The 23629-nt window shown below is 41.8% G+C and overlaps 2 protein-coding genes across 12 annotated transcripts in view; one reads left to right on the forward strand and one right to left on the reverse strand.

Annotated features, from left to right (window-relative positions):
• Positions 1-4461: 4461 nt before the first annotated feature.
• RCN2 (reticulocalbin 2) lies at positions 4462-16810 on the reverse strand. Of its 2 annotated transcripts, none has more exons than XM_065076259.1 (7): positions 16633-16810; positions 16397-16502; positions 13457-13653; positions 11039-11140; positions 10627-10723; positions 8113-8255; positions 4462-5244 (listed from the first exon to the last, which is right to left on the reverse strand). In XM_065076259.1, exons 1-7 carry the CDS (start codon positions 16741-16743, stop codon positions 5092-5094), a joined length of 909 nt encoding a protein of 302 aa, XP_064932331.1. In that variant the 5' UTR covers positions 16744-16810; the 3' UTR covers positions 4462-5091. The 2 variants fall into 2 exon arrangements, with proteins under 2 accessions (XP_064932331.1, XP_064932330.1); XM_065076258.1 differs by having other exon boundaries at positions 11039-11152.
• Positions 16811-19910: 3100 nt separating this feature from the next.
• SCAPER (S-phase cyclin A associated protein in the ER) overlaps positions 19911-23629 on the forward strand; it is a 154137-nt gene continuing 150418 nt past the window's right edge. For 2 of the 10 annotated variants that reach the window (XM_065076204.1, XM_065076205.1), the window contains exons 1-2: positions 20179-20307; positions 22265-22340. In XM_065076204.1, the coding sequence (XP_064932276.1) occupies positions 20252-20307; positions 22265-22340 (132 nt within the window). In that variant the 5' untranslated portion in view covers positions 20179-20251. Of the gene's footprint in view, positions 20109-20178; positions 20308-20356; positions 20602-20814; positions 20834-22264; positions 22341-23629 lie in introns of those variants that run through there. The other 8 variants (XM_065076208.1, XM_065076203.1, XM_065076206.1 and 5 more) reach the window with 8 other exon arrangements.

Genomic DNA, 23629 nt, shown 5'->3' on the forward strand with positions numbered 1-23629 from the left:
CACCTGTTTAAACATGGTTCTCTACCATCTTTACTCCTGAAAGTGTTTCAGAGTCAAAAACAGAAGACAAACTGTGGTAAAGTGCAATGTCACAGGAGGCTGATGAACAGGAACCGTATCTGGTAGTTCTTTGGAGAGCTGTGTAACCATTGTGTGAAAGGGAAAATGAAAACATTTGGGTTTCTATCTCCCCTTCTTGTCATAACTTCAGGTACCTGCAGAAAGATCGGCTTTGTTTCTCTGACATCTTTTTCCAATATACTGGCTTTCTCCATCCCATTAATTCAAAGGATATCACTGTTCACTTGCAAGTCTCGCATATTCCTTAGCCAAGTAGGCAACGCTTGCAGTGCTGGAGAGGTTTCCGCTTCTCAGGAAGGACTCTGAACGCTGCGGTTGTGGGAAGAAAGCAGGCCGCACTTCGACAGCAGCGCCAGACACGAGTGCAGGATATGCTTTGCAAAAAACCATCTTACCTGCACAGAGGCAACAGCTCTTCGCAAAGATGCCCTTACGTTTGCTGAAAAATCACGACTGTTTAGTTGATCTCAAACCACTGGACCTTTGTCCAAAATACAGCCTCTCCAGCAGCTCTGTCTCTGTACAAAATGGTTAGTAATACACTGAATAGTTTAGCATCATGGGAGGCAATGGTTTAGATTCCTTTGGCATGTTTTAGCAAATATTCTGCATATTTCCTTATTTAGAAACATCACCAATTGTTTTATATTTTTTCCTGAGTAGGAAAGCAAAGCTGTAGCAAGTCAGTGAACATCTGAAAGATCTTTTCAAAAATCTCTAAAAAGCAAAATTTTCCTAGTTAAATTATTTTCATGTTTATTATTGTAAACATTCTGAAATATTAAAGTGTAGTTGTTTTGATTTCCAGACAAAAGGCAACTTAGTTCAGACTTAGTCTCAATTAGTACTGTAATCCTCCACCTGTTTGAGAAAACACCTATTCAGACGCTTTGCCACACAATCCCGCCCCAACAGCCAGAAAGAGCAACAGAGAACCGGGTACAGCATTTGCAGCATTTGTGCTTTTTGCAAACCCCAAGTGCCAGGAAAGTGATTATGCCTCATGTCTAACATTGCTCAGTCTTGGTTTTCTACTGTTGCTATCAAAACAAAGGTTTATTACTGGCTTTCTCAAAACCATTTGACTTTTTCTCTATTTATAGTGAATTCCCTTTGGATTGTTTTTTTCAACTCCTTCCTTTTTGCTTTGATAGATCAGCGGGGCTGGTAAAATAACATTCTTCACGAGCAAGTATTTCCTTACACCTCCATTCAGAGCTGTTGGTGCACAGCCATGGGAGCAGCATTTATGCAGCACAAAGCATTCTGCTTTAAGGACCCAGTTCTTGTGGAATTACCCTTAAATATGACTTTACTTCTTGTGAGAAGGGCACAAAGCACTTCACATAGGGCACTACCCTCTGTATAGAGAAGGTACATTTGTACATACAAATAATATACATGTTATAACAAGAATAACTGCTTCCTTAAAACCAACATTGAAATCAGTGTTCACCTTCTGAGAGGTTTTTCTTAGTGAGCTCTGGCATTTTTAAGACGGAGGAGGAAAGGACAGCTTGTAGTTGGAAATGCTGTGTACTCAGGATGACTTAAAATGTATAGAAAAATAAACACGTGTTGCCAAAGGGTTTAGATAGGATCACTTTAAGCAGGATTATTTGTGCCTCTTGGTCTGTGCAAGGCGGGTCTCAGCTTCAATCTCCTGCTCCAAGCAGGACTAACTTCAAAGATGGATCACATTGCCCAGGCCCTTTTTGAGCTCTGACTGTCTCTGGGGTGGAAATTGTTCCACCGTCTCTCTGGGCCCATTTCACTGCTAAACCACCACTGTGACATTTTCATCTGGTCAGAATTTCCCTTGCTGGAACTTGTGACTGTTGCCTCCTGTCACTTCCTTGTGCGCCTCCGCGACGTCTGGCTTGTTTACAGCAGCAGTGGAATTTTGCTTTCCTGTCACCCGTCCCCTTGCCTTGAGATGAGCTGTGCTTTCGCTAGGACGTGCTTTTGGAGATAATAATCTATGAGCTGCTTTGCGTTCTGGAAAACTTTGCAAATTTAAGCTCCACAATACTGATACTTCATCTGCTTGCTGTCATAGTATCCTCCCTTTGCCCTGTTCCCCTGACATTTTTACATGCACTGTTTGTTTAGAAATCAAACTTCGCTAGATCCTTGGTTCTATAAATGGAAGGATTTTGGAAGAAGCTAAGAAATTTTGGTCTCTTCATTGAGTTTAGCTAATATTTGTTCCTCTGAAAGTCTCTCCCAGACATCATCCAAAGAATCACCGTACTGCACACTCCTCCGGAGTGCCGCGGGATCAGGGATAACTAATTCTGAGGCTGACAGTGAGGTTACCTTCCCAACAGGAATGCTCGGTCTCTAAGATGCCTGAGTGGTTATCACGTGGAGACAAAGAGCTTTTACCAGCTTTAGTATTTGAATTCAGATGATTCTGCATGTCCTGCTCACAAAGTGAGAGCAGATGGAACAGGCCAGAGTCCTGTTGGCTGCCTCTTGTGTGTGACATCCTCAGGCTCCGGTAATCCCAGATCCAGTACCAGCCGTTCCTTCCATCAATAGAGAATAAATCATGCCACACCGGAGCGCTGACGGTCTCTGTTCTGACTCAGTGAAGTTTCTATTTAATTTCTACCTACAGTGAAACAGTTACAAGAGATGCTTTGCTTCACTGCACTTTTTCTCAGTATAGTTAAAATGCTGGGTGAGGGACTCTGGAACACATAACCCTGAAAATACCAGAACGACTCTTGTGTAGAATATTTGGATAGACATCACTGAATGTAAATGGCGGATTGGCAATCCGGGCAACCTAAACACTAGATTAAACTACCAAAACCCACATATCTTTGTAAGATTGAGAAGCATTATTTGCCTTCTAATCCTAAAGTGAAAGAAGACTAATTTTAAAAAACATTATCAGAAATCAAGAGAAGTCTATGTGAAGTTACTCTAGGAATTACAGGAATGTTCAACAGATACATTATTAAAGGATTAAGTTTAGCACTTCTCCAAATCCGTATTTCAGTTACTGTAACAATTATATTGTTTCCTTTTGAAGTACTAGTTTTCTGTGCCCAGAAAGCGACATTAAGAGCAGCTAAGTGACAAGAGCTGTAGTTCTGTCTCACCATGAGCTAAGCTCTAATAATACCTACCATGATGTGCTTACAGAAATAGTAAAATAAGCAATAAATTGGATGTTTGGCACAGATAGGGAGATGCAGTCTATATAAATGATACGCTGTTCGGTATTTTGCTAGTCTTGTTATACCTCTTCTTATTCTTGGTTTATGCCAATTATTGCAATGCAGCAAATGGCTCGGAGCCGAGTGAACGCGCAAAGGCCAGCGGCACCTCCCAAAGGCTTTTGGTTGGAACTGTCGAGGTGACGATGACATTTTTAATACTGAGTAGGCAGCTGAATCTGTCATTTAAGATTTGTTTAAAAATGCCATAAAGAATAATAACAAAAGGGCAACTTCAGGTATATTTCAAACCAACAAAGATGACAAAAACCCTTTTAGTATTCCTGGACATACTGGATTTAATTAGACTTCACGTATTTATTTACTTTTTAAATCAGATCCCACCACCAACATGGCAATTGATGTATTCACATTCCCAGGAACTGAAACAAATATGGGTAAAAAAAACCCCCAACCACTACAACTGAAAAGGCATTTTGAATTTCTGCCACTGTGGTATCTAAGAAAATACAGTAGAAGTGTGTGTAGTTTTGATCTGAATGAAAATTGCTAGACTTTTAATGGGGATACTTCCACGCTTATGTCAAGAGGAACTTCCTGTACTGAGAATAATTAAGAAGTGGTGCATTGGGAGAAAAACAAGGCAGAACTAGTGCTTTTGCTCAATAAAAGGAGTTGGGAGGAAGGCAAACATTGGTCAAGAAGAACATTGCAAGAGCATTACGGCAGTTAGTTATCTAAGAATTAAAAACCACTAACACACACTACAGTCTGTTCTGCGAGGCTTTGTCTTTGTTTAGAACATTTTGTTAATTCCTGTGCCTTCCTAGGAGATAAAAAGTGAATAGATGTACTTTCCTAACTTGAATCTGTTGTGCCATTAACCTCTCAGATGATTTCAAATAATCACATACTGGGACAGTACTTACTTTCTTCAATGGTAATTGTGGAGCTTACAACCAAAGTTAACTTTCAGAGGTTGTTACTACATAAATTATGTAATGCCTTGATCTTTTAGAGTTCCATATATCCCACATAAAACAATCCCTCCACATCCGCTTTTGCAAACTTGTCCAGCAAATGCTAAGAATGTTGCCATTGTACCCTGCCTACACTGTGCACACTGTTCACACTGCAAGGACTTGCTCTGGTGACCCACAGCAAGTAATACATGGACAAAACACAGAAAGAGTATCTTAAGTTTTAATACAACAAAAGAATAAGGTCTTAACACTGTAAAATACCATCATATTACTAATGCTGTAGAATTGTACATTAGAAACAATTATTGTCTATAGATGTAAAAATAGCAAGTTTTATGATACAATAAACACAGTATAGAAACCATTTAAAATGAAGTAGAAACCTCTTAAACAATCGAGGCATTAATCTAAGTGTTTCTCCAAATGTATTAAACAAAACACAGTTAATACTGACTCTAAACATCCCTCCCATCTTACCCACTCCCCCCCCCCAATTAAACTAATTAGAAAAAACAGTAGTCTCTCAGTTACTACGTTTTGCATTCTTTCAGAATCATTTAGATTCTCCATTTTCTTCAAGTACAATAGAACAACTCTTCACAATACACTCCTACACCTGAAGTAATGTCTTTCCCAATGCTATACAATTTTGGCAGTAAGTATTTAATTTTGAAGACAGAAGAAGCCCAAGGAAGTCTGCAGGAGGGCAATTAAATTCTAAATGCACATTATTTACACAAACATTAGTGTACTGTAATTACAGCCTAAAACTTGCAATGGGTGCTTTAACAAAAGCTCCAAATGAAAGAAAGGAAAACAGATTACAAATAAATAGTCTAAAGTTCTTCATGGTAGAAACGTTCATCGTGAAGCTGCCTACCATAATCCGTTGCTTCACTGTTGAGAAACAAATCCTGGTTCTTAAGAATTTCTGCTTTGGAAAGCTTTTTATCATCATTCAAATCCATCTCTTCAATAAGGTGTAGAGCCTTTAAAATAAAATGGAACACCATGTGCACAGTTAATAGATATGAGCATTTATAAATAATGCATTTGGAATGGCTTTGTCAAAGTCCTGCTGCAGCACTATGATTTGTAAGGAGCCAGACAAGAGTTTGCATTCAGAACAGAGCCTTTCTTTCCTCGGGTTGTTTCCCTTTGCCTCTGTTATTTGGTGGCAAAATCATAATATCAAATCTCTACCCTCCCTATCAATTCTAAAGCAACAAATCAATGTCAAACCCATAGATTCACTTTGAGGGTAGACGACAGTATTAAACCAGCAACGATTAATCATCTTCCTGCAAGCACCTGCAGTCCTTGAGACGCACGGGCTTATGCAGCACACGTCTCCAGTGCACAATGTCCAGAAAAGGCCAGCTCAGCGTGTCGGCTGCAGCCCTGCTGGACATCCAGCCGCCACCGACAGCTACCAGATGTATGGGACCTCGACTAGGATGTGAGCCAACACAGCCCTCAAGTGGAGCACCTTTTTTCAGCAGCGTGCACCCGCTATGTCTCAGTCGCCTGCGCACCCTGTGTCTGACAACACCAGCACCGTCCACAGCTCGCAGGTGAAGCTGCAGGCAGCCTTGCTGCCAGCTCGGGAGCTGTCTCCTGTGCTGAGCCATTTGGTATTTCCTGAACCCGCCGAGACTCACTTTTCCATCATACATGCATATTAACAACAAAAAACAACAGTAGGGATAGAGATTTGCAGCTGGATATTCTCTATCTATTTATGATTTGCAAAAAATGCTCCATAGCTGTAATTCATGATTAAAATGTAACTGCAAAGTATTTGCTGTCCACTGTGAAAAAGGCTTTTCAACTTTCAACAGTGGACAAGATAAGCTATCCATGCAGAGGAACTTCACCTTTGGGTAGCAATTCACGTTTTCTCTCATTTTCTGAAAGCAAAAGCTTGCTTTTCTGATAAAAAACATGAAAATACTAAATCATGACAATGTCAAATGAAGCTGCAAGGTAAAACAATTTTCAGATGTTTGCTTATTTGTGTATTACAAAGGGAAGATCAGCAGTAAAACAAAAACAGTTGCAGAGTATTTTACTTGTAGCTCATTCACAAGTATTACAGAGCTCAAGGCAAACAAGCCAGTACAGCAGCTCTAATGCACCTATGATTTCTGTGAAATACAGGAGCCCTAGTATTACACGTTAGACATCTGTGAATACAGTGATTTAGCCAATCCTTCTGGTCCTGCTTTTTCTGATTGGTTTGGCTAAATATAACTGCTTAGTGACTTTTTAAAAAATTAAATGTTAGATTTAGGCTGACTGCATCACCACAAAGGACTGAAGAAAGCAGGGACTAACATCAGCCAAGCAGGTTTGAAAACCACTCTGCATGGCAAAAGCTACACGATTATTAAGACAAACATCCTGGTAAACACACACCAATTCCTGGAAATGGAATGTATAGTAATTTTTCTATTTTTATGTTATTCAGCTACCAGGTTTTCAAGTCATTTTGATATGCCAAAACAAACCTGCAATATTCAGCCTTCAAACAGCAGTTAATGATTTAAGTCAATGCTACCTTCTCTTTAGAATATGTGACTTTGTTAAGCCCTTAACTGAAGAAAAAAGACAGTGCATTAGAGAAATAAAGAAATAATGTCTTGCAGAGCTGCGCTGTTCCTACAGCATGGTCTTGCAGGAAGCTACATTGGAAGGAGTAGCAAAGAACTGCTAAAAACCAAACAAAAAACAACCAAGCAAACCAACAGAGGCATGAATAGACTCACCACCACACAGAATTCATGTCAAAGCGGTGTTTTTCTGTGAAATACGAACCAACCATGCTCAAGAATCAGATGTTAAAAACATGCAAAGGCCACCACATATACAATACACTGCTAGAGCAACTGAACAGCTTGGCTTGCCACCAGGTCAGGTACGTTCGCAGCCAGCGCCACCTGCTCCCCACCGTGCTTTTCTGTCCCCAGCAGAGCTGCCAAAGGAAGAGGTGGCACCGCAGAGTGTCCAACGCGGCTCTGCTGCCCACAGAGCGGCTCCTGGCTTCACCAGGAGTGGTGGAGGCAGGGCAGGAGCTGCTGTTCCTGCCATCCTGAGCACCAAAATCCTCCAGTGCAAAGGAAAGGCATTTGGACAAATTAAGATAAAAATTACTAGGGGAAAGGTAGAAATCCTCTCTACTGCAGCGGGCAACTGTGAAGCCTGCTTACTAAAACAGGGTGTTCTGGAACACTCGCTGCTTCTACTGCCTGCTACAAAAACATCAACTAAAGACAGCTAAAGTGAGAATCCACTTACACCTATGATGGCGTTCTAACCCTGACTGAACCATTTTCGTTATCATCATCAAAGTTTGCATTACAGCATCTTGAATCACAGAATACTTTCATTTTCTTGTCCTTATGAAAAGCCAATTTTTTATTTCTAGAAATTATTGTGATTTATCCAGTTAGAAGAATTGTGATCAATTTCTGTTTTCAAAATGATGTTGTCAGCATGCAACAGCTTGTTTTAGTAGTATATCTCATTAGATTTACCTATAATAACTGAAAATTATCTTATTGAAATACTATACCCTTAAGTCAAACCAGATAAGCTATTCAAACATGTAGAAAAGCACTTTGTTAATTTACAAACATTCATACAGTTAATAGGAACCTCAGATTTCCCTAAGGAAGTCAAGGACCTGTGTTCTTTGTCCAACTGAAAAAAACATTAAAAATATACGCAAGGTCCTACTAAGCATTCTTTTTCAACCACTAAGCCATGGTGAGTCTGAATGCACCCATCATTTTCTTGTGATACCTTCAGAATTCTACTGCATTAATTAAAGTCTAAGCAGCAGTCAGAACACCTACCTCCTCTTGTGCAATACCCTGATTATTGGGTACTATCCAAGACAACAGCTCCTGAGGGTTGAGTTTTCCGTCGTTATCCTTGTCATAGTCATTCACAAACCGATCCTTCTCCACAAGTATCCATTCTGGATCTTCCCTTGCAGCTAGTAAGACACATTGTCAGGTTTAAAGCCACTCTTTACCTTAAAGCAGATGTTTTCACCTTTTCTCCTCCACAAATTCTCTTACTCTCTTAAAACATTAAGTGATTTCACTAAACAAAGACAAGCCTTACAGACCAGTTACAATAGATTAAATAAATGCATCTGCCTACATATGAAACAAATACTTGCATAGATTAAAACAGAATGTAAAGCTAAAGTAATTTTAAGATTGTAAATTTACAGTTGAACTAACTGGACTTTAAAGTCCAGGGTTACCATGACCTGAATTACCCACGTTGACAGTGGAGCAAACGTATTCTATGTTGAATATGCTGCCAGGTAGAGGGTTTCCTACTTATTGGGGCAGCTGACGTATCAGTAGAAAAAGGCTGAAGTGGATGACAGAGGTATCTTACATTTGCAGTATTTACCTTGACTGAGCTAAGATTACTCTCCCACTAACGTATAGAATGGTGTTGCAGATACCATGTTGAGAGCACCATGTGACACCAATATCAGCAATACTACAGGCCTCAGACATGGGTCATCTCAGCAATTAATGGACAGAGGAAAGTAGGGAAAAGCTTTAAATCAACAACCGTCCCAGAAAGTATGTAGACAACTACTGTTTGGCAGTATCTGAGATTATGAAACTTAAATAGCCGTATTAAGATCATTCTAATGTCTGTTCCCCTGCTGTAACATCAAGGGAGGTCCATCCATGACAGCCAATAGAGAAGGCAAAGATCTTGACTAGCTCAACAGAATCAGGCCAATACTGCAGGCTTTTCGAGTAGTTTACTGTCTAATATTTTTTTTGTTTTGTTTTCTAAAATACCTGGAGTATATCCAAAGCAATTCCATTTACTGTCTTTATTTATTTCTTTATTTGTATACTTGATTTATAGTTAACCTACGCAGTAGTACTGCAGCCTGCAACCTAGGCAGCAATCTTCAACTTGTCTCTAACTCCTCAAGAAATTTAGAAGCACTTCATCAAACCAATAAGCACTGCAGACAACCATGAACAGATATTAAGACCTCCTAAACCTTACGAAAGTCAAAAGTAGTTGGCATCAGAAGCAGGTTTAAAAAACAGTTTAAAACTAATATGGTTTCTATTATAAAAGAAGAAAAAGAGTGAAGCCTCTCTTCTTCCTTTCTAACATCTAGTTTCCAAGTAGGTAATGCCTTAATGTCACAATTCACCATACACTGTTGCCCCAAACCACAAAAGACTATTGTGAAACCAGAACCACCATGTAATTCATTGGTCATTTGGAAGTGTGCTGCAGGAACACTGCAGAAGAGAGGGCCATTGGGAGGGAAGTTGAAGTAGTTTCTACAATTATAGCTGATTCTCAATTTTTGCTATAAAGTTTAAATGACAAAGCTGTTATCTTTATTACTGCGAGGATGGTAGCAACAATTTCACTCCTTTCCAGCATCTCTGGATAGACTGGCTTGGAAAAGCTTTTTTCAAGTCAGAGCAGGAAAAAGATACAGAACCCTGCAGTTGCATCAGAGATGTATTGTTTTTGGTGGCTCCAGGAAACAAAGATGGTTATAAGAGGTAGAATTCCAGGTGGTTGATTGGCGTGAAGAAAAACTTGACTATTCCCCTGTTTCTCCATATCCTGATGTGGCTTAAACCTTTTCCCCACACTTAAGACTTGGCACTCCTTAGGACCAAGCAGACTTTCCCCATGCCTCAAGCTACTGGTCTTTTGGGAACTGGAGGAGATATTTGCCCTGACCTGCAGCAAATCAAATACAGTGTATAAAATATTTACCTATTAGCAACATAGCTGAAGTATTGATAAACACCAGACAAGTGCTTTTTCTTGCTAAAGAAGGAATAGATCAAGTTTAAGGAAGGGCAAGAGCAGAGAAAAAAAATAGTGAAAGCAGATAGGCTTTTGGTATCTGGTACAGTGAACAGCGTCCTGGCACTTCCCCTCCACCTCTCTTCAAACACACCTGGCTTTGGTCCTTCTAAAGCCGGGCTGGCAGCTGCCCTCCTCAGCTGGGAAAGACCAGGCAAGTTTCGCACATGTGTCCAGTTAGCAAAGCTGCATCTTATTGCAGCTGCGTACCTAGTGATGGGGAATATGCTACAGTCTTCAGGAAACAAGAGGTAACTTGCAAAGAAACAGTGGAATGGGCTGTACACAAACTGCTGCCAAATACTGAAATAATGACTTAATATGTCCAGTACCAGGAAACGAAATTATTGTAGAAGACAGGAAAATGTTACTCAGAACATGTAGGTGAAGGTGTACAAAGCTGAAAATCAAGGTGCATACAATTCAGCCCATTGCAAAAGCTTTTGTTCAGTTCTTTCTTTCATTCCCCTGCCCTTTTTCCTTACTTGGGTCTCTTCTGTAATCACCAAGGAATTCTTCCAGGCTAACAAATCCATCACCATCTTTATCATGTTCTTCTAAAGCCTCCTGAATGACAAAGTCCTTTTGTGTACATACAAAAAGCAAAATATCGATTGGTGAAAAATTATCAAGTTGAAATCAAGAAAAACAACAATATATCATTTCAGAGCGATAAGGTATTCTTTAAAGACTTGCTCATTTCAAATCAGTTTTTCTGTTTTATGCAGACTAGAGCAGTAATTGGTTCCTGTGCAACAAAACATTTTACATTGCCGTAAAAACAATAAACCTAACGGCTCAAAAGCACATGGTCTGTAGCACTGGGGTTAAGCACACGCCTTAAAAAATGTCACATCTCTATACACAGGCTGATAAGGATACCCTCCTACGTCTTACCGTCATATACTCCGCTTCTTCAGGGTGTTCAAAGGCAACAAATTCATCCACATTCAGCTCAGGAACATCATCTCTATTAGCTTTTTCAAAACGCTTTTTCTCCTTTAAATGAAGCTTAGGAAATAATTTAGTTAGAGCACTTAATGAAAAGGAAAAACAACATTATAGTAGCTGGCTGGGAAGCTCATTAGAATATTAATTGTCTTACATTACCTACTTATACTGATGTTATATTTTCAGTAAAAAGAGCTCATCCAGAGCAATGAGAACAACACTTTTAATTGAGGTAGTTTTATTCAAGAATTGCAAAAAAATCCTCCTTTTTTTACAATTTAAGGAGACTTTTAAAACACGCTCTTAGCCAAGGCTTTGAAAACACAAAATGGAGACAATGAAAAGACCAAGAATTCCTGTCTTTATATGTGCTTCCTCTTCTAAAAGTCACCAATTCCCAAACTAACCTAGTGGAGTACAATTGATTATAATCAATGGTTGCCATTGCAAATTCCAAAATCGAAATTTTAAGGACGTTTAACCTTCTGGATCTATTTCTCATTTATATCAAGGGCTGTTTGTAGCTCAAAGAAGGTGTTGAAATATCATATACGTAAAATGTCTTTTCTGAAGCCATTTTAAGTGCTGAAGGAGTAGAAAGATTCCTTTAGTACAAGACTGTAGTCCATGACATCTGAACAGGTTTCAAAGCAAAGTCACTTCTGCAACCTGTTTTAAGTATAAATATTAGCATGCTCTTTAAAAATAAATAATATCCACAATAAGCAGGCAAGTTCTTATTTCTGAATATCCTGCACTTCCTCTTTCTGCACTCCAAACGGGCACAATTTTTTCTTCTTGTTTCATTTCATTTTCATTGTCTCTATAGACAAAATAAAGACCTACACCATTGATAACTGATCTGTACTCAAACAGCATAATATGTAAGAAATAAAGTATGAGATCTTAACTATTCTGCAAAATAATTAATTGCACTCTTCAAGAAACGCTGACCTTAGCCTAGAGTTTAAAGAGGAAGGCAATTCCAAAGGATGGACTACAGAAAGAACTAGACTGCAAGATGAACTACTGAGGGAAAAGTCTATTTTCCAGTGTTCTTTTGAGAACTGGTGAACAAGGCTGCCACCTTCTGGTACATTCACATGTTCACTTGATGCCAATTCTAAATCAGTGCCACTGTCTGACTCTTCCATTTTGATTAGAGCAGGATCATTAATTTCCAAAGGTAAGGACAATGCTGAAGATGGCTGACATACAGCGCTTGGACAATGCTGCTGAGTTTGCTCTTTACAATATACGTTGAAGAAGTCAGCAATCAGGAAAACCTAGCAAGCAGCCAAAGTATAGTATAAATGAGTAGTTCTCCCTCAGCATATGTATCTATGATGGTATTATCTCAATCACGGGATCAGTATTTTGATTGGTAGAGCCATTTAAAGTTTTGTGTTGTTTAAAAGCTAAGTAATTGTTCAGTTAAGTGACCTCCAAAGCTTTACAGCTTGTTTCTTCAGTGTGTAAAATCCCCCACACATTATCTATTTTAGCTACGCTTCTGCCAACATTCGCTATTATCTACTACTACTATACCAAAAGCAGGCAAAACAATCCTCACAAGAAATAAAACAAAACGCAACCTTAGGCCAGAATAGTCTAAAAACCTCACTCGCTTTTTGGGAAACATTTCTCTGTACTTCTAAATGTGTAACTTGAGACAAGTTTTGCCATGTGATGGTGCTTGCTGAACCTTCCCTCCCTTGCCTTTCTGCTTTCCACTCTCAAGTATCTGCATTCCTACAGGAGATTAATCCGTAACTTCTGCTGTTGATCCATCCAGTTTTAGCTTTCAGAGTTGCAGTTTGATTGCTAAAAATGTCTGCATCACTGTTGCTTTCTCTGGGGGTCTCTGTCAGACAGAAAATGTTAAAGCAGACAATACTGATATCCCATGCCGGGTACTTGGGAAATAACTGCAGAAGTGGGTAGGACAGTGCACTAAAGGGGGTTAAAGAGCACAAGGGTTTCCGTTAACCCCCACCCCAGCGGTTCTGGCCCCTGCTGAGGGCAGGACACTCTTCAGGCTACTGGCCTAATCTAACAGATGGACGGCTTGTTTTAAGATGTTGGCTGGAACTGTGCTCTGTGCTGAGACCGTCCATAGACTCACACTCCACTCAGCCAGCAAAATATACTCAGGAGGTACAATTTCATTCTGTCTTTGTTTTGTTGATAGCAGCTTTAATACTCCATTACTTTCCTTTAATTACTCCCCTATCTCAGATAGAAGAAAGTGTTAAAACATATGCCAGCTGGTGTGGTTTCTCTACCCATCTTGTTCCATCACAATAAACAAATATTGCTGCCTTTTGCCAAGAGCTTACTGAAACTGACGCTGAAACATTTTACCTGTCGAAATGATTCTTCCTCTTGATCCTCCAGGACAGTGTTCTCATCAAAATCAATTACACGATCATACATTTGCATATTATACTCCTTCCAAGACACTAATCCATCACCATCTTTGTCATAGTCGTTGAAGTGTTGCTTGGCTTCTTGTGTAACATAATGTTTAAAAGACTGCTGTATCCAGGAACTCAGCTCCTCTGTGAAAATCATTTAAAAAATAATAACATTTAAAAAACCAGAATCAGCTGCGCTATAAAGTCTGTAAAGATGCCACAGGTCTATTCTGTCTGGAATATACTCTGCAATTCAGATGTAAGCATATAGGCAATGGGTTGGTTAAAGCAAAACAATCTGTTTCCCCCATGCTTTGGCTTTTTCAGGTTAACTGAATGAAAGAATAGATCACAGCTACAGCTTTCAGAGTATCATTTCCCCATTCACCCCCCAGGCTACAGCTACATGGTGACTTTAATCTGGCCTATTTTCTGCTGGCAGAAAGAGCGTGATGCATCCCCCTCGGATACACAAGGGAAGCGGGAGGGAAAAATTATTACAGGTAGTGTTCCTACAGCTGCACAGTGAACTGCACCCCTAAAAACTGATCCCATCAGAAGGAAGATCCTTAGTTCTCAGTGGAGAAAGAGCCCTTGGTCAGCTCACTGGAACCTGAGCCAGGGAAGCAGGAAGCACTTTTAGTGCTTGAAATTACTATGTGGCCATGGCTTTTCAAATCTGAAGACAACCAACACTGTAGCACCCTTCCACCTTTTTTTTTTCCTTTGGAGCTTTATAAAAATGATGCTGAATATGGTTTAGACAGACAAATCTAAGCATAACTTTGTAGCCAAAAAAAACATTGTTCACATCAGGTTTGAGAGGTTTTTGGCTTTTTTTAAATCCACAAACTGAAATAAAACTGAATTCGGTGTCATTGCCTTAATTACCCAAACTAAAATATTAACAGATACTTTCCCTCGACTTGAGACTGAAATCAAGCCTTACATATTCTGGAAATGCTTTTAAGCTACTTGTTTTTATAGAAGTGTGGCTAAAAGAAAGCAAGCTTAATATACAGATGAATTCACACAAATATGTTAAAGTTACTTCATTTATGGAAGATTGGGAGAACATATTCTCTCAGTATCTTCCAGTTATTTTCTGGTGCCTGGAAGGGGAAGCCATTCCTCTGCATTGCAAAATTATGTAGCTAAATCAACTCAATTGAAATCCTGCTCTGAAGAGTCATGATGACTAATAATCCTACAGAAATTACTGCTTTAGCGTAGAGAAAATCTTATAGCATTTAAAAATACTGAAGTATCTTATTCTGTCCTTCTTGGCAGAAGAGTCAATACAACTTTAATAGGTTAATTTAAATATCATTGAAAAGCAGCGAGAGATTTTTAAAAATATATTTTGAATACTGAATTTGTATTATGAAAGGAACCAACTTTATAACATTCTGTGAATTGACTGAACATGAGGAGGCGTGTGTGCCATGTGTTGTAACCACCCAGCCTTGTGCACAAACCCAGCATTGCCTTACAAGAAAGTGCAGCGTGATTTTTTAAAGATTGGGTAACATAAGATTTATAGTGTAGTTTATTTCCCAGCGTTTAAGGCACAAGGCACAGCCATCTGAGTACATAATGTCCCGCGTCATTCATCAGACATACTTAATGGTCTGATATTAGAAAAGTGGTATTAATACATCGTATCTTCTCTCACTGTTAGACTCCAAATGGGGGTGCCATTAATAAGGAAAAAGTTCTCAAAGAGTGTTTTGCAACATACTGAGAAATAACTGAGCTGAAAGAGCTTCGATACCATCAGCTTTAGCATAGAAACACATTCCACTGTGAGTTTTCCTTTGGGAAGTGAGGGGAAGGCGAGCTTCCATTAGACTGAGAACCAGATGCAATATGTACCATGAGTAGGGGTGGAATTTCTGCACGTTAAAACAGACCTTTGTGTTGTGAACTGCCTGTTGCTTACTACAGGGACAAGCCATCCTGCCAAAGCTTTATATTGCCTCACCTCTACACAGGAACACTGAAATAAGCGTGCAGTTGACTAGTTTCAGCATATAAATTGAAAGACATTCAACAGATATAGTTGATCTTGTCTTTAAAAGCATATTTTGTTCCCTCACCTAGACAGCTTCATGCATGTTTAATTTCATGTCAATGACGTGTCACTGTTCTGGTGCTTGAACAAAGATTCTAGTTGCTCTGTGAGTGTGCGAGAGACTTCTGATTTTTTTGTCAAAATCACAGCAAAACAATAATATACTGTCATAATGAGTTTAAACTTGAATTAACAAGTGTCATGATGATGTACTGAAAGGGCCTTAGTTTACTGTGGAGTTCACTGGTTTGACTGATAAAAACCTGTCTGGGAGGAGACATTTGATACTATATTGTAATTAAAGGAATACACGGTCCCTTAGTGTCTCCAGGTATTGAAGCGCATGTATGTGATCTAATGGCTGCAGTACTTTCTTTGCTTCTTAAACTTGCTCTCTGAGTTGCACAGGATTTCAAACTCAGAAATCCACTTGGTTCAAACTGACTCCTTGCACATTTGTAGTGTAAGTGCAAAGCTGTATTTATGGGTGTTGCTTTCTTACCTGTGTGACTCACTCCCGTGTGCTCTTGTTGGCCCTCACTTCTTTCATCACATACAACAGAAATCTGAGGGACTAAGCCATCCTATCTAAACTCTGCTGGTACTTCTGACGTGCTGTGAAACAGGGTCGTTATGTCTTTCATGCAGGTTCACCACTAAGCGAGCGGCTGTGTCACTGGGAGCGTGGATCTTTGCCTTCTCCGAGGGCGTCGGGCCCGACCCAGGACTCGGCCAAAGCCCCCGCCCGCCTGACCCCCACGCGTGTCCCAGCCCGGCCCCGGGCTCGCAGCCCCTGGTGCCGCCCGCCGTTACCCTTGCTGAGCAGACCGTCCCCGTCCGAGTCGATCTTCCTCACAATGGCCCGCAGCCGCCGCTGCTGCTCTTCCGGGCTGAGCCGCGCGTACTCCTCCGCCTCCTCCTGCGGCACAGGGAACCGCGCGTCAGCCCGCCCGCCTCAGCCCTGCCCGGCCCGGCGGGGCGCAGCGCCCGTCCCGCGGCCCCAACGGCGGCAAGCGGCGCTCGGGCCGCTCCCGCCCGCGTCCCCCGACCTGTCCGCCGAGCAGCGCCTCCCGGTCGTAGTCGGCGCGGTGCTGTCCGTGCGCCGCGCCCAGCGCCGCCAGGACCAGGCCCAGCGCCAGCAGCGCCGGCCGCCGCCGCATCTCGCCCGCCGAGCAGGGGAGCGGGCCGGCGGCGAGGGGCGGGGACAGGGGCCGCGGAGGGCGGGCCGGGCCGCGGCGGGGGCCGGGAGCGCCGCCTGTGCGGGGAGTCGGACCCGCGACCCTCGCCGCGGCTCTCGGTCCTGTCGGGACACAGCCGGTCCTGTCGGGGCACAGCCGGCCCTCTCGGGGCACAGCCCGTCCCCCTGGGGTACAGCCCGTTCTCTCGGGGTACAGCCCGACCCCTCCGGGTACAGCCCGTCCCAGCGGCTGCTGTGCGAAACGCTCCCAGCGGGAACGTACAGCTCGTTAGCGACAGAAAGTTTATCCTCTCTTGCCCAGTGCAAGGTACAAACTACTATCAAGACGTATAGATAAGTTTCCAACTTTGAAGCATCAGTGAAGCCTGGCAGACTGAACTGCTACCAGAACTCCAGACAAGAAGGTCATCGGGAAACAAGCAGTATGAACATTCTATATTAAAAAGGGACAAATGTTTTGCTTGAGGATCTAACTCATAAATACTGCTTCTAACACAAAGGGAATCAATGCTTTATAAATAACCCAATAAGGCGGAGTGATACAAACTTTCATAGCTTTTCAACACAGATAATAGAAAAAAAAGCTGTAAAATAAATTTAACTTCAATGACCGTGCAGACGAACTAAAAATACATTGAGTGCATGGGCAGGGGGCCTCTCCAGGAATACCATTTCTAAGAGCTGTCACATGAAATGGGGATTGCTCTGATCCCAAGCCCACTGAGGTCAATCGTTCTTACTGGATTAACTGAGATTTATGTAAGGCCATTGTTAGATCTGTTATTTCTCCTTTCAATATTAGTGTACTTCTGGAACTGAAGTGAGATTAACCTACCTGGATTTCCAGAAACGCAGTTGTTGCCAGGATTAAGCAGAGCCCTCAATTAATGGAGGTTGTCTGCTGCGCTGTCCTGTCTCTTCCGTGGTGACAGCGATGTCCTGCTCCCCGGTTAACCTCCAGTTCTATTAACTGTGAAGCACTACGACAGTTCATCTTGAAGATCTGAGAGTAAAATATTGCAATAAATCAGTAAACGTGTTATTTCAATTTCCTGCCCATATAAGAAATGTCTTTCTATTAAAAAATCTAATAGTGAGTTAAGTCCAATATCTTTTATTGGTTTAAATGTCAAATTTCCCATCAGTATTTATATAAATCACATATACAAAATGTGAATTAAGTCATACTCCTTGTGGCATGTGTAGACAAGGCAAAACCTATAAGCAATCAAAACAGAAATAATATTTGACTGGTTTGTGAAACAGTACTGAAGATACTTTGTCTTCTTTGTCTAATGCATTACGAACACCAAAATATCCTCTTTGCTGTATATCTCAAGGGTTGACAAGTGTATCAGATTATACATTTCAGTGCCTAAACAACTGTAATAGCCACCAAATAACAAATTCAACGTAGTTATGTGAAGAGCAAGTTTATGAACAATATCTTCATACGCCAAGATGACTGAAGATAGGAGGAGGAAATACAAATAACTGGAGCTTTAAAGCAAGTCATTGTATCCTATATATTAAGAAAAAAATCTGAAGCTCACCAAGAGGGACAGCACAGGAAATAATATTCTTCTCTCGGTACTTAGCTGTGTCAAAATACAATCCAGACACTTCCCCGCACACAGTTAATCAGTCATGTAATAACATTCAAGATCATTCTGGTATGGATGCAAGAAAAGCAAAAAAAAGAGAGAGAGGCTCTCACATTACCTAGATATATTTAACCGAGCACACAGTAAATGCATCACTGTTGCAACTTGTAAGTAAGAAGAATCAGCAAAGCTATTTTTAAAACCAGAATGCAAGTCATGCCACACAAAAAGTTTTTTATGCGCTGAACTTTCTGACTTTTCCGAAAAATCCCACCACACCTCAAGCCAAATTGCATACAGTCTTTCACAAATCTGTTTGGAGCTGTTCTTTCAGTCGCAAAGGAATCAATGTTAGAAGGTTGTGTTCAACACAACTCCTCTATGAGATGTTGCAAATGTAGATCTGTTCCTGTTCAACTGTCGGCATGAGAGCATTTGTCCAGCAACACAAACAGCAGTTTGTTAACAGTTCTTTCTAGCAAGTGGAGTTATCCGTCTGGTGGTTACTATATTTTTTTGACATTTCTACATTTGAGTAAGGGGAAAAACAAAGGAGCGACAATTTACTTATAATCAGGTTCAAATACCTTGTGACTGGATTTCAAAATGGCAGTAATTTGCTTAGTAGTACCCAAAAATGACTTTGTAAGTGTTCTAGTTAATTGTTTCGTAAGCCTTGCACAAAGCGTCCTGCAATATTTTACTCTGCAGACATTACAGACCTGTTTTTCTACTTTTTTTGCATTTAGTGCAGCTATTAATATCTGATGAAATAGGTTATAAAATGATACTATTCCGATGTGGTGTCTGATTTGGCATTGAACCAGAACAGGAGGATTTGCTGCAAGGCCCAGTACCACAGTGCTCAGGTCAGCCACAGGCCAAAGAGGCAGTTGTGGAAACTCAGACACCTGCCTGATAAATAATAAACAAGCTCGTTACCGACCAGTGACAGCATAAAGGGTTTGGATGAGACCTTCGCCTGGCTCAGCTCTCTGCTCCCAACCAGCCAAGTGTCATTTCTGGGAGATGTTTGTGCTGCTGTTCCTGGAGACTTCAACCAAAGCGTGCATGATGTCCCAAGTCACCTATTCCATACCTTGTATTATTTTTAATATGTTAGAGATGGCAGCCTAAATTGTGCTGGTTACAGTTTAGGTCTCTTACTCTTTGTATTCCTGTCACAGTGGGGGAAATGGATTATTCTTTTCTCTTCACAGCCATGCTTTTACATGCTTGGAAACTCCTACCACATCCCCTTGTGTCTTCTCTTTTGGCTAAAAAGCCTCAGCCTGCCCAACATTTCCTAACAGGACAAGTTTTCGAGGCCCCTGAACCCACAAGGGGTCCTGTCTGCAAGAGCCCTGTCCTTCTCCAAGCACAGGGCTGGGCTGGACACGTACCAGCTCACCCTCACCGGTGTTACACCCGGGATTAGCTCCTGGTTTGCTGTCTGCCTGCACATACACTCAATGTATTGGGCATAATTATTTATTAGCCCGCACATATTTGATTTTTTCCCTTTTCCAGCTCGCCACTGCTGAGGAAAGGGCTCAATGCCGAGGGACCGACCGCCACCACCTCAGCGGCTCCGTCAGCCCGGTAAACCCGAATTGGCGGCGCCAAGCGACAGACGGCCTGGCGCAGACCGGGGAGCCGCCGGTGCCTCCGGTACGTTCTCGGGGAGCCCCTTCCAGCCCTGCGGCGGAGGCGGGCGGGCGAGGTGAGGGCGAGGGCTTCACCGGCGCGGGCTTCACCGGCGCGGGCGGCGCATGCGCGGGCGGGGGGGGCCGGGCCGCGGGGGGGGGCCGAGCGCAGCGCGCGGCGGCGGGCGGGCAGTCGCTCGGCCGCTGGCGGCGGGATGCGATGACGTCACCGCGGCGGGACGCGCGCGGGCGGGACGGCGCTGCGCGGCGGAGAGCGTGAGTGGCCGCTCCGCGCGGCCCGGCGCGGGGGAGGGGCGCGGCGGCCGGGCGGCGTGGGGCGCGGCGGCGGGGCAAGATGGCGGCGGGCCAGCCCTGCCCCTCTTCCGCCCCGCGGAGCTCCCGGCACTGCCCCTGCGGGCGGCTCTGGGCCCTCGGCCTGCCCCGGCGGCCCTGCCTGGCCTTGCGCTGCGCGGGGCCGGGTGAGGAAGTGAGGCGGGTTGCTACAGGCAACCGGGAAGCCCGTGGCGGCGAGCGGGAGCGGTGTGTGCCGGCTGGGTCCGGCCGTGTGAGGTACATCGGCCGCGCGCCCCGCTGAGGGACCTCGGGGCGCCTCGCGCTGGAGGGCCCGTCCCGCCCCAAAAGTGTCTCTGTCCCCTGTCGCTCCCGCCCGAGCAGAGTCTGTGAGGAAATTCGGAATGGCTCGGTCTGAGGGAGGTGTTCCTCTGCGTGTAAACCTCGCTGCCACTGTAAGACACACGGGTCCACCGTTCTGCTGTGGAAGTTGTATGTGAGGAGGGGAGAGGTACACACGCTGAGAAACTCACTGTAAACCCTTAAAAATGGCCGTAAGGTGTATAAGTGTTTGCATTTTAAAAAACTATTAATGACGTTTACAGTTTAAACTGATTGCTGTCAGAAAATCATTGTAGCAAAAGCTGGCAGTGCAGCAGGCCTTGCAGTGTACTCAGGGGTAGCGTTTGCCTATCTACATATTTTTCTAAATACAGATTCTTGTTTCTAAATTATTTTGAAGTGCCCTGCAGTACTGGGAAGATAATTGGGCCCTCTGCCTTTTTTTTTTTTTTTTTTTTCTTGAATATATATGTCAATTTAGTGAGCTTTTATTCCACTTAGATTCGGATCAAGTTAACTTGGGGGGGCAAAAGCACAGTTTTCTGAGATACCTCAGTGAGAAGACTTGTCATGCTGGGTCTATCCCCATGTCTGAGGTGATGCTGAAATACAATTGTTTATTGTTTTAAAAATCTCAACCAGCTGCAGAATGTTTCCGTTTGCCTAAGCTCCGTAGGTTGCCTTGAAGCATACACACAAGTGCAAATCTTGACAACTGCCTGTTTGTTCATAGAGGTTTTGACTATTTACTCATATGAGTTCTCATATGAGAACAAGTGAGCAGCCTACTTAAAGCACTATCATTAATGATAAAGACTAACAAAATCTGACTTTGGGTCTGATTAAAAGTTAGTCTTGTTCTGCTACCTAATTTCTGTTAGTTTGGAAGTGTCTAACTTTTGGATAGGGTGTGACTCTACAGATGGATAAGAAGTGTTGCAGGAGAGTGTTTGTACTGTAATCAGTAGCTGGCTGTAATTTATTTCAACATTGAAGCCAAGGGTTTAATTTTATTTCAGAATTGTTATCACTGTTCTGGAAATCCTTGATAAACCAATAAATATTTAGTTCTGTGCACTCCTGCACTTGTGGCAATGGTTCTGTAATTCAGACCTGGATAAAAGTGTTCAGTTTCTCAGAGTTGACTTCCACAGGAACTGAGAACAGAAACTTTGATTTTATTTTGTTTCACCACTAATCATCTGATACCATTTTCTTAGTATCTTTCTGATTAATTTTTCTTTTTGAACCAGTAACGAGCTTGTCCAGCCCTCTACCACAGGAAATATTATTTTGCTTGCCTTTTGGTATTCTAGAGAAGTCCATGCATTGTTTTAAAGTTTTAATATTCTTAGTACTGTCTACTATTTTACTACACATACATTTACATTTTTCTGTAGAGTCATTCTCTTTTTATTTTCTTCTTGGGCCTTTGGCTACTTTTAATACGAAGCAATGCAAACACTTTTCAAATAAAACTTTCTTCTGAAAACCCAACTCTGTTCATCAGATGTCCATGACATAAATGCTGCTAAGAAGGTAAAATGAATTTTGGAAGTGGTTTAAATGAAAATGATTAATTGCATTTATTTTGATACAGGTATGAAAACTCAATGGGGTCGTCCAAAAATGTCATAAGTGAGCCTGTTGATGTGGAGGAAGGCTATAACACGATGGTAAGACACTCAGCTACTATAACTGTAGTATGATTTTTCCTACTGCGAGAAAAACTAAGTTTTCCTGTTGCGATTCACTGACAAATTGTTTCATTTGTACCTTCTCTGAAAGTATTGATTCTAGAACCTGGATCAATTGAATTTATTAACACCATTATGAGAGACTTCCAAAACTGAATCTTCTGTAGAAGAAATGTATTTCTTCTGGTTTTGCATAATTTCTAGTTGTGTTGGTATATATATAGTTTTTTGGACTTTAAGATTCCCATTTTAAACTGCTTTCATCCCATCTGTGCTCCAGTGTAAGACCATAAGGTTTTGTTATTCTAATAGAGTCGTGTTCTTTATAGTAACTGAGGTTAAAGCTGAAATAATTTTACTTGAGAATGCGATGGATGAAACCGGTTGTTTTGTTTACAGCAATGTATTTATGTATATGAACACCATTAAAACAAGAAACCTCAGAAAAGGTCTTTTAATATTCATCACCACGCAAAGAAGCAGTACAGACTAAATCACTGAAATCTGCTACTTAAGGCTAAACGAATTTTTGGTTACTCCTGCCTGTTAGATGATTGTATCTACAGCACTTTGAAGAGGTAACTTCTTCGGATAGTTAGGTAGCAAATAGGAGGATCTAGGCTGAGGAAGCCATGGAGAACCTGTGTATCAGTATCACTTGACTCCTGTCAAGGAGGGTATTAAAGCTTGCTCGTGTCTAGTCAAATAAAAAGACCACATTGATACCCGCTGGGCTTTGGCACAAGAGTTTACTCTTCTCTGTGGCTGTACACTTCTTGCTAACTGTCCTGTTAAGACCTCCTCTAAGGGTTGTTCTTTTCTTCTGACAGATGTCTAACTTATGGAGACTAGAATTTTAAATCAGGCTCTAGTTTTGTGATAAAAAGTACTTGGAAATAAGATGAGATACTTCTGCTTTCCTTGTAGGCCTTTCTGGCTTGTAAAAAATAAATGGTTTAAAAAGTCAGTTTGGTGTGGACTAATGCAAAGTCTTACACTCACATGGAAGTAATGATTTCCAAAAATAAAGATGGAAAACAACTGTCTTGGCAGGAGTTGTGCAGAAAGGAGCTTTGGAATTATAAAAAGTTGTACGTGCAACAAGATAAATTAATTCTGCTTATATATTAGGAAGAGTTGGGTGTGCTCTGGCTGGGGGACATGGACTTGGGAGTTGGACTAGACCTGCAGAGGTCCCTTCCAGGCTTTGTTATTCTGTGGCTGTGTAAGTTGTGCTAATTTATGTGTGATATGTCATGACGTATGTA

This window comes from Columba livia, chromosome 11 (genome assembly GCF_036013475.1).
Source record: "Columba livia isolate bColLiv1 breed racing homer chromosome 11, bColLiv1.pat.W.v2, whole genome shotgun sequence".
Lineage (NCBI taxonomy): Eukaryota > Metazoa > Chordata > Aves > Columbiformes > Columbidae > Columba > Columba livia.